This window comes from Musa acuminata, chromosome BXJ3-2 (genome assembly GCF_036884655.1).
Source record: "Musa acuminata AAA Group cultivar baxijiao chromosome BXJ3-2, Cavendish_Baxijiao_AAA, whole genome shotgun sequence".
In the NCBI taxonomy this organism is placed as follows: Eukaryota; Viridiplantae; Streptophyta; class Magnoliopsida; order Zingiberales; family Musaceae; genus Musa; species Musa acuminata.
Window position 1 is genome coordinate 8,367,232 of NC_088350.1, and position 11,155 is coordinate 8,378,386.

The 11,155-nt window shown below is 38.8% G+C and overlaps 1 protein-coding gene across 1 annotated transcript; it reads left to right on the forward strand.

Moving 5' to 3' along the window:
- Positions 1 to 3,882: 3,882 nt before the first annotated feature.
- On the forward strand, positions 3,883 to 10,080 carry LOC135630945 (uncharacterized). Its single transcript, XM_065138275.1, has 4 exons — positions 3,883 to 4,241; positions 4,321 to 4,503; positions 5,880 to 6,121; positions 9,600 to 10,080. Exons 1-4 carry the CDS (start codon positions 3,960 to 3,962, stop codon positions 9,844 to 9,846), a joined length of 954 nt encoding a protein of 317 aa, XP_064994347.1. The 5' UTR covers positions 3,883 to 3,959; the 3' UTR covers positions 9,847 to 10,080.
- Positions 10,081 to 11,155: the final 1,075 nt, after the last annotated feature.

Below are 11,155 nucleotides of genomic sequence, written 5' to 3' on the forward strand. Positions count from 1 at the left end.
GACTCTCTTGAAAGCCGAAATGAGTCATTTCTATTTGGGTGTTAAACCAAATTAGAAAATCGTGGCTCTGATACTAATTATTAGGATCAGGAGTACTAAGAGGAGGGGGGGGGGTGAATTAATGCAGCGGAAAACTTTCGACGATTAAAACTTCGTTCATACATTAAAACCATTTCCGACATAAAACCATTTTTGAAAACTTAACTTGAAAGCGAGTTCGTAAAAGTATTGAAGGCAGTAAGCTATTAAAGAGGTTTGTAGTAAGGTAATAGCAAGAATAAAATGCAAACCAGAGAAGATTGCTATTTATAGTGGTTCGGTCAATTGTGACCTACATCCACTCCTCCGATTCCTCTTCCGTCAAGGCCACCGGCATCCACTAACGATCTTCCTTTACTAGGCGAAGATCAACCTCCTTCTTACACCCCTCTTCTCCTTTTACTAGGTTTAGGAGACAACCCTTACAAGCACTCACTCTCCTCTCTAAACAGAATTCTAACACTTTGAATTTAGAGGAGGGAAATTCTAGAGATTGCAGTAGCGTTTTCTCTCTTTTAATCTCTCTGTGCTTTTATTCTTTAACCAAGGATGAGAGGGGTATTTATAGGCTTCAAGTTGATTTAAACTTGGAGCCTAAAAACATCTCATCCTGGGTTCCCCGGGCACGGGCGGTACCACCGCCTGCGCTAGGCAGTACCACCACTTGCGTTGGGCATTACCACCGCCCAGTGTCAATTTGACTAACACTGTCCTGGGCGGTACCACCACCCAGGTCTGGTGGTACCACCGCTTGGGGCGCAGTGCTGGGCGGTACCACCGCCCAGACTACCGGTACCACCGCCTGACATAGTCTCGAAGATTGTGCCACGACGGTGAGTCTTCTTGGGACACTATTTGGGCTTCTTATTGGGCCCAACATAGTTCTTATATAGGCCTAGCTGGCCTATAATTGGGTTGGCCCAATCTAAGCCCAATTACATGCTAACTACGATTCCTAAGACATATTCTAAGCTAAACTAAGTCTGTAAGTCTATTCTTCTGGCGATCTTCCGACGAACCTCCGACGAACTCTCGGCAATGTTCCAGCGGACTCCTAGCAAGCTCCTAGACTTGCGACGATCCACTTGGCGAGTTCCGACGAGCTTCCTTGGTAAGATTCTAGACTTCTCGGATTTGTTCCCCCAGAACCTCTAACGACCGTCCGAACTTCCGTCAAACTCTCGAACCCCCAACGTGATCATGGTCTTGACTCCGACGCAACTCCTGCTACATATCTTACTTCCATCGTAGTTAATCCTGCACATGTAAAATAAACTTCGATCTAGACAATTAATACTAAGCATTAATCAAGTTGTCCGGTATGTCATTGGTCCCTCGACGCTTCGTCCGATTCTTCAGCGCATCGTCCTCTCTTGTAGCCTATTGCCCAATCGGCCAGTTGACTCCGCAACTTCGATATCCTTGGCGCAATACCTGCTCTTCTTAGCCCAATGCCCGAATCCATGGCCCGAAGCATTCTATCGATACGTCGACCGATCCACCGGCCCGACGTCCAATCTTCTGACATGTTCCTCTAGCCCAACATGATTTTTCCTACTTTAATTATCTCATCCTGATCGAGACATCCTACGTCACTCAAAACGTAAATTAAAACATAAACACAATTATCAATTGGTTTCATCATTAAAATACGAGATTCAACATTTTATACCAATTATACTATTGAATAATATCCTCATCTAGTTGGATGAAAGCTATTTCCACTTTAGAATCTTATAGAGTTTTATGAAAATAAAAAAAAATTTCTGCCATAGAAATTTAGTTAGTCAGATCCCCATCTTCATATCTAGAAAAGTCTACTTTCATGCGAAGGTTGGTATTATCATGCTCTTGGTAGCATCTTCCTATGACTTCAGATCGTTCTAGTTGTTTAATTGTAAAAGCCGAATTTCCATCTTGCTGGTTTTTGTTAAAACTCTAAAGCAAACTTTTTAAAATCATTAAGAGTTTGTTACAGTTTACTCTCAATTTTTGCTTATAGGGCTTTCATAGAATTGTCAATAGTCATTGCATATGATTGTAGATCTGTAATTCCTAAGCTTCATTTTTTATTTCGGGTCAAGGGCATGAGTATTGCTTACTTGCATTGAAGGTGAAGTCACCATTGACAACGTGGGCATTGGGATCTATAACATTATCGAAGAGGGGATTGAGGGAATGTCGAAGACACATCGTAAGAACATTAGGAACACTGTGAAAACATCGAGGACACACCATCGAGGAAGCATCGATGACACACCACCTAGAAAGCACCTGAGGACACTGCACTAATATCAGATGATAAAACCCTAGTGCTTTTATCTAAGAAAATAGATAGAGATTTGATCGCTTCAAGGAGATCAAACTCCTTTTGATCGTTTTGAGAGGATCAATCTTCAAGTTAGCCAAAGGCTTAAAGTTGTATTTGATTATTTGAGATAAAATAGCCAAAGACATTATATATATAGAGTTATTAATCTTTAACCAACTAGGATAAGGATTTCTAACAAAAATAAAAATAGCAATTCCTAATTTACTATATCAAAGGATCCTAACATAATTAGGAAAAACTTAAAAACTTCTATCATAACTAAAAAAACTAAATAAAAAATAAAGATTAATATCAAATCCTTAAAATTAAGGACTCCTAAAATTAAAAAATTCATAAATTTTTTTAATAAATTACTGTTAGATTTTAAGATCAAAACCTGTTTTCACCATTTATCTTTTAAAATGATTTAATGCAAAGACTAATCCCTATAATCTTCTTGATATGGTCGAATGAGACATTACATTCCAAGACAAGAGAGTAATGACACCTTCGGCTTGTTATTGAACTCAACTTATTTGTAAGAGCATCAGCTTTACAAAGACATCGCGTGAGTGTTATGATTACAGCTTCTCTCTATAATAAAGTTCTCCCCTATATAAATAAATCTTTGCAATCATTCCTATGAAGTCGAGAGAGAATTAATTGACATGTACCATATAGTATCATCACTTACGATGGCATGTTTATTATGATTGATTGATTTGATCTGTAGTTGTTGTGCTTGCAAACAGACTTTGTTATTTCTGATCTTAGAAAAAGAGAAAAGGTTGGAAAAAAAAGTGTTATCTAAAAAAGATAGTGAATCTGTTCTTGAGCCTAAGAACAAAACATGTTTGTTTCTAAGTGCATGCAGAAAAACACATTTGATTTTGCTATCGAGCTCCTAATTAAAAATTAAAAAATTAGTCTTGCATGTGAGCAATCTGAAGGAGTCAAGGAACCCAAAAAAATATAATTTATTATGTCAGAGCACTGTAACTTTGGATGATCATATTGTTGAAAATTTACTTGGTGAATTCCCTAAAAAATTCTTCTTTTTTTTTTAATCTTTTCTAGGAGATTTTTGTTTTCATATTTCCCAAGGACATCTCACCTTTTCATAATTTCTAGAATACCCTAATATGACATAACAGCAGCTTTCCTTTTCCGAACAAATAGAATAAATACATTGGTTCATATCATGAACCATTCCATTTTTTATTTATAATATTTTTATTTATAATATTTTTATTTTTATTTTTATTCTTAAACAAATTCCAGGAATACGAACAAGCTGAAAGAGTTGAGGAACCCGAAATTGAATATAATTTATTGGATGAAATTGGTGAAAATTTACTTGCCTGTTTCACTTTATTTCCTGTAGATCCCGAAATGTTATTTAGCTCGTATGACAGTGGTCATGTATTTCCAGAATCAATCTCACATGTCGTTTGGTCTTTAATTTTTTTCCTTTATCTAATTATTTACAAACGTACACCAAAGCTGTCTTTAATGGAAAAGAAAAAGTCTCCCTTTAGAAAATCCAAAGCTTATCATCGGAAAGACCAGAACACTTTTGTCGGACTTCAGGGCAGGAGAGGGCGAGAAGATGGAAGGGATCAGCCATCGTACCTTGCTCGTGAACGGCGTCAACATCCACGTGGCCGAGATGGGCGAAGGCCCCGTGGTCCTCCTCCTCCATGGCTTCCCCGAGCTGTGGTTTTCCTGGCGCCACCAGATCGTCTCCCTCGCCGCCCGCGGCTACCGCGCCGTCGCCCCCGACCTCCGCGGCTTCGGCGACTCCGACGCCCCTCCTTCCAGCTCCGTCTACACCGCCTTCCATGTCGTCGGCGACCTCGTCGCCCTCATCCAGGCCCTCGGCCCTGACCAAGTAATCCTTCCTCTAAAACACCATTCTCTCTATGTATGACGTCTTATGTACATTGATGATGTCGACTTAATCGACACAGGTGTTCGTGGTGGGTCACGACTGGGGGGCGTATATGGCGTGGTGGCTGTGCATCTTGCGACCGGACATGGTGAAAGCGCTGGTGAATCTGAGCGTCGCTTACGCTCCGCGGAATCCCGGTCGGAGACCAGTGGACGCTTGTAGGACAATCTTTGGGGACGACCACTACATCTGCCGCTTCCAGGTAGCTATTCGATATCTTGCCGAACACTCGCTTTATCAAATGGCTACTTCTTAGACGAGACTGGCAATTTACATGGATGCTTACTGCCATCAGTTCTAGCTGCTGAAATCTGTAACTGATGTTGGACATCTAGGATACAAACTTTGTTAATTTTAATCCCTTCAATCCTCTCACTGATATGATTGGTTTCTATAACTGTGATCTTTGGTATACATGTTTCTACTATTATGCCGACCAGCCTTATCTCAGGTATTACTCATTTTGTTTAAAGGATCGGATGTTCAATCACTTTTAAGCGCAGTCTTCGCTGCCATAGATAGGTTGACTCATTCAAGGGTTTGATTAAATTGAATGGTTCTTATATCTGATTATGATATAGGGCGTCCTTCTGTTAGGTCTCTTACCTAAATCCCTGGCCCTTGTGCCTGTAGTAACCAAAAATGTTCATAACTATATTTCTGCCCTTAATTTTTCTTTCAACATTAGGGACCCTTTGGAATATTTTGAAGTCTGTTTGAATTTAAGAGCACCAATTTGTTATGTTATAGATTGAACAAATTGTTTAGCTATTAGGAACCATGTCTGGAGAGTTTAGATTTTTGTTTTGGTGGGTTCTTGTCGTATAACAAGATTTCTGGGAAAAGAAATTTTTTTTCCTGTACATCCTTTTAGTAGGCCATGTATATGAGTGATTGTAAGTCGTCGAAGCATGGTTATGTGATATTAATTTCATTTTTGTATATATATATATATTTAAGTTAGTATTTCCTTCTTATATGCAAACTTGGTCTTCTTTGACAAGGCTACTCACGTTGTAAGCTATTTATATGCCACCAATCATGTTTACCCACACTTGAAACAGGTAACTACAGCATTCTTACACTTTTCATCCTTCTGGCATGATGGTGTATATAGCATATGGCCTAATGGTTTAGAATCCCTTGTTATCTTTCTTCCATCATTAGATATATTAATCTTTTCTCTTAAAATAAGAATTAATGATATAACTCTTTCATGGCTTCATAATGGTTCTGAAGCATCTCTTCTTTCAATCCAACCTTCCATCACGCAGCTTGTCCCTCTTATGTATGAAATTTACATTTCTAGTTGCCAACTCATGAAATGGTTTTTCACAAGGTACAAAGTTTCAGAGTTTCACTAAAACCAACCCAATGCCACCATCAGATGTAGCTTGGGATTGTTAAGGGACCATATCTGGTATCATTGCATAAATGTTACAAGGCAATTATTGTTTAAAGTTTAAGCTTGTAGTTAGTTGATGTAGTTTTTAGTCAAAAGAGTGAGCATGCACCAGTTCTATTTGTTAACCTTGTTTTCTTATCTAGAATGATGTTTGCATAATGATGTATTTCTAGGAACATGGAGCAATGGAAGCTGAAATTGCACAGATTGGTACAACCTTGTTTATGAAAAAGTTCTTGACATACCGCAAGCCAGCAGCTATTAATATACCCAAGGATAAAGGACTTGAAGTTTCCCTTGAAACTCCAGTTACTTTGCCTTCATGGCTTTCAGAAGAAGATATAAACTATTTTGCTAGCAAATTTGAGAAGTCAGGGTTCACTGGAGGATTGAACTACTATCGGTGCCTGAACTTGTAAGTTCCTCTAAATTATCTTTTGAAATATTAGATTATTAGTTTTATCTAATTGACTTATGTTGGGGAAAAATATCGTTGATATTTTTGTTAGCACAACGTGGCCCTAATCTGTATGCGAGAAGTCGTCCAGAATAGAGTACGGTCTCTCCAGACTTATTACCTACACAAAAACTAAGGTCGGGAGCTACTTCCGGAGCCAGTCCCTCCAATACTTAAGTTAGTACGTAGGTCCCTCCTTAATCTGGAGTTAATGGTGTGTTTTTATACGACCTTGAGGAGAAGGAATGTCCCATAAAGATTTTGCGAGGGGCTAGTTCGTAATCAATCTAAGTTGTCCCCTGGGCTTTTGGGAATATTTCTGCAAATATTCCATAGAAGAGGAAGTTCGTAACCGACCCGAGCTATCGCTTGGACTTCCGAGAATATTCCTACGAATATTTCGTAGGGAAGACAACTCGACAACTCGGTAATTGACCCGAGTTGCCGTTTGGACTCCTATCCATGTGGGTAGGAGGGTGTTAGGCTTCCTGAGCCTTTACCTTCCTATAGGCCTTTCGTAGTGTTAACACGACAAATGGTGGCTAACTGATTTTATATTATCTATCATTTGTTTCCCCTCACCCCCCCGCCCCCCGCCCCCCCGAAGGCGTGCTTGGGGGCTTTTGGGGTTCGAAGCGCATCGTTTAGTGGCATGGGAGCATTTAGGATTTCTTCTAATAGATCGAGTTTTTCCAAATTAGGCACCTTGGGGATACTAGGCCTTGCATCTCTGTCGTGGTAGATTTTACTTGGTGCGGGTTAGATTTTTCTCGACTTATGCGCCTCGGGCGTCTCTTGGCTTAATCTTTTCGTTGTAGTGAGTTTTTTTTTTACATAGGTCAAATTTTTTTGACTCACGTCTTGAGCGTACTTCGCCTTGTGCTTTCGTTGTAGTGGGTTTTATTAGTCATATGTGCCCTGCAAGCCAATCACATGAGTAATGATACGTAGTCTTTTTGCTTGTTATTATTATTTAGCATTTTTTTCACTTTATATTATTTGTTGCTTAAATATATTATGATGTACATGGATCTGTGCAATGGGAATCGGATCGTGATGAGATCACGATAATAAGACTGATTCACCTTTAAACACAGATCCTAAATAATCTCGATCATAGGTTACTCGAGAGGGACATCGAGATAACCAGACAAACTGGTGTGCTGTATACCCGTCCATATGATGGATGCAGCTGATCTCATGGCTTCTCGTGTGGGGACACTAGGGATATAGTATAGGTGCTCATTGGAGAATGAGTTTACTGATTGATCCGCGTACGGAATGTTGGATGGTTGATGATGTCTTATTGTCAGACAGCGATTCCGTAGTCCCAGTGGTGTATATGGTCCTTAGACTTGAGACATCAAGGATATCTTGTATGAGTACTCCACTCTTTGATACCGGACTTATAAATCTAGAGGTTCCAGATCTAGCACAACCGATCATCTAGAGCGGTAGCCAACCTTACGGGGATTATTGAGTGTCGATAGAGGATCATCCACTCTTGGTGTCATGAGAGGAATGTCTCATGTGTTCTTGCTCAAACAAATCTCTAGCCAAGGTCATTCGGATTGAGAGAGAAAGAGTTCTCCGAGAGAATCCGATTAGAGCGAGACTCGAGCAGAAACCATATAGGTCTGACAGCACCATGCCCGGTATACAGTCTCTGGGATATTAGATGGTTGAGGGACTATAGGTACACGGTAACTAAGGATAGACAGGTCCAATCAATTGGATTCCCCTGTATAATTTGGGGACTGCAGCGTAGTGGCCTAGTACGTCCGCAGTCGATGAATCGAGTGAATTATTATGGAGATAATAATTCACTGAGCTAGAAGGTGTTCTGATAGGTATGACTCACGGCCAGCTCGATATTGGGTCTAGAGGGTCACACACATATGGTAGGCGTTGCGAAGAGTAGAGGTTCGGATATGAGATATCTGTCAAAGCCTGTATCTTATTAGATATCCAATAAGCTCCTGAATTATTGGATCCTATGGATGAGATCCAATAAGAGTCAATGGGAGATTATTGGATAGAGATCCATTAATCTAAGAGGCTTTGATAGTTGGATGAAGATCAAATACCCAATAGAGCAAGATCCATTAGGGTTAAGTTGATAGGGGACCTCTATAAATAGGAGGGAACCAATGGTTTATAGGCTAGAGCCTTTTTAGTTGTCATCTCCTATTCTCCTCCCCTTCTCAGATAGCAGGCTTGGAGAATCGGGTAACGAAGTTCGAGAGTGTCTCCTACTCATCTTGTCTTAGTCTGAGAAGCATCGTCGTTGTAGGCCTTGGGCGCATATTCCCGAGGAAGTGGAGCTCGAACTCTTTTGTCAGTTGAACGAAGGAGCTAATAGAAAGCGGCTTTAGACGAGCGTACCACTCTTTCGTTGAAGGGAGACCAATAGAAAGCATCGTCGCTGTAGACGTGCTCCATTAGATCAATGGCGCCATCAAAGGTTTCCAATGACGGGAGACCAAAGTTAGTGGGGATCGGCTGGTCCTAAATATCCTGAATAAATAGTGACCTCCGAGAATATTTCTGTGAATATTTCGTAGGGGAGATAGTTCCTAATCGACTCGAGTTACCTCTTGAACTTCTATGAATATTTTTACGAATATTTCACAAGGGAGATCGTTCGTAACAGACCCAAGCTACCTCCTAGACTTTTGGGAATATTCTTATGGATATTCCATAGGTTCAGTAGCTCAGTAGATCGATAACTGACCGGAGCTGTCTTTTGGACTCCTATCAATGTGGGTAGAAGGGTGTTGGGCTTCCTAGGCCTTTATCTTCCTATGGGCCTTCCATGATGTTACCGTGACGAACGGTGGCTAGTTGATTTTATATTCCCTATCGACTTGATTTGTAGATCTATTTATTTTAGTTACATGCTTTTGTTCTTGGTCAAGATTAGTATCTTCCATAGTTAATTAAATTATAGAAAGTATTCATTTATTTTGAGTCTCCATATGCTTGGTTTGAGTATAGAATAAATGGAAAGAAGTATTGATTTATTTTTAATCTTGATATGTTTGGTTTGAGATTCAAACTTGGGAAGATTATAGTCGTTTCGATATATTTTGGTAATCTTAGTTATCTGTGTGCTGTCCTTGTGTTCCAACAAGGAATAAATTTAAATTTGCTTTGGGAGTATTAAAAGTCTTCAAGTATACAGGAAAGATGTTTGATTCAATTTTTATTAATTTTCAGATCATCAAACATTCTGCTTTTCTTAGAGATCTTGCAGTAGTCCCTCCCGTCCCTTTTTCAACTGAATGATTTACCAATCTTTTTCCCTTAATGTTGAACAAAAGAAATTTCATTGCTGCAGAGAAGTATGAACTGGTCTGTTCTCTTAATACGCAATTTTGCAATTTCCAGTTTGTATCTGTTTGTTCATTTATGCCACATTATCATTGATATGAAGGAACTGGGAGCTCTCAGCACCTTGGACTGAGGTCCAAGTAGACGTACCTGTGAAGTTTATTATTGGAGATCTTGATTTAACTTACCACACGCCAGGCATCCAAGACTACATACACAAGGGTGGCTTCAAAAGTGCGGTTCCATTTCTTGAAGATGTTGTTGTGATGGAAGGAGTCGGTCACTTCATCAACCAGGAGAGGCCACACGAGGTTTCTGATCTCATTTATGACTTCATCCACAAGTTCTAGGTAGGTGTAGTCGTATGCAAAGCACCATGAATAAATGGCTCGATGGTGAAAAAGATTACGTGGTAAAAGAATCGACCCTAGTTGAGATTTAGGGATTTTACTGTATGAATAGATAGTTATTTTTTGTGTTCAACTAAAAACACATTGTTTTTAATTAATCTTTTAAAATATTGATAATTGTCACATTTCTTTTGATTAGATTAAAAAGGCGTTCTCAATATTTTTATATTTTGAGTGTGGGCCTTGGAAATTTTTAACAGATAAAAGCCAATCCCAATCTAAAAAAAGATCAACGAACAAAAGAGGATTGACAATCACCAATACCAATTGGAACCTTGCTATAAAGTTAACAAGTCCTATATTTCTTTTTTTAATGGATTGCGAATAAAAACTTCTTTTAGAAAATTTACTTTTAAAAAAAAGTTCTAAGAGAACAAAAATAAAACTGGAACCACCAAAATTTTTTATTGATAATAGGAAAAGAACAAAAAAAATAATGGGATTTATCCAAAGAGCCTCATTTTATCATGGATAAAAGGATTACAATGTGAGAAAGCAAGCTGTGATAAAAAAGATGGGTAATGTGTGAATTGCCAATATGTTTGAAAATTTCTTTCAAGTCTTTTTCATGTTCATAAGGTTTATGATATACACAAGTAATGTAATTTTGTCAGAGATTTTTATTTAGAAAATATCAATTTTGTAGGAGATTTTTATTTAGAAAATATCCCACCGAGACCCGATCAACCTACTGTTCGACTATTTTAATTTCAGATCTGAAGACTCTGCATAGATCCCAAAGTTTAATAGTCTACCGATCTCTATTAGTCTTTAACACTTTAGCAGCCCCATTGGTGTATCCCGACTTTTTAGAGCAAGCTAGAACGTGCACATAATGCAAACCGATACTTTGAGTCATGATTTTTATGTTTAAGGAAAATTAATAGTAGATAATTAGCCAATGACAGTTCGATTTGTCATCACTAGGTGGCAACAATTTGAGGTCTTTTAGGTAACAAATGCCTAATTAACCTAGTGATGTGGTGGGATATGGCTCTCATTTATCATATTTGGAATGGGTAAAAAAATAGAGAAAAATATTTAATCACATTAGCAATCGAGTTCAATAATTAAGGCAAACTTATTAAACCCAAATCAGACGGGAATCTGGTCAGACCCTACCATTTAGTGGTGCCCATATTCAATGTGTCAAAAAATGGCTAAAGAAATCCTCAAAATAAATAGCTTCACTGTTTTCAGTAAAAAAAAAGTGTAACAAGTGCACCCATGCACGGGAGAATCTTAAACT

What these genes read in the sequence shown, in the direction of transcription:
- LOC135630945 (XM_065138275.1), top strand. Translation starts at nt 3,960, where the DNA reads ATGGAAGGGATCAGCCATCGTACCTTGCTCGTGAACGGCGTCAACATC. An exon ending in AGGCCCTCGGCCCTGACCAA is followed by an intron (nt 4,242 to 4,320) that starts GTAATCCTTCCT and finishes TAATCGACACAG; the next exon opens with GTGTTCGTGGTGGGTCACGA. An exon ending in TACTATCGGTGCCTGAACTT is followed by an intron (nt 6,122 to 9,599) that starts GTAAGTTCCTCT and finishes ATTGATATGAAG; the next exon opens with GAACTGGGAGCTCTCAGCAC.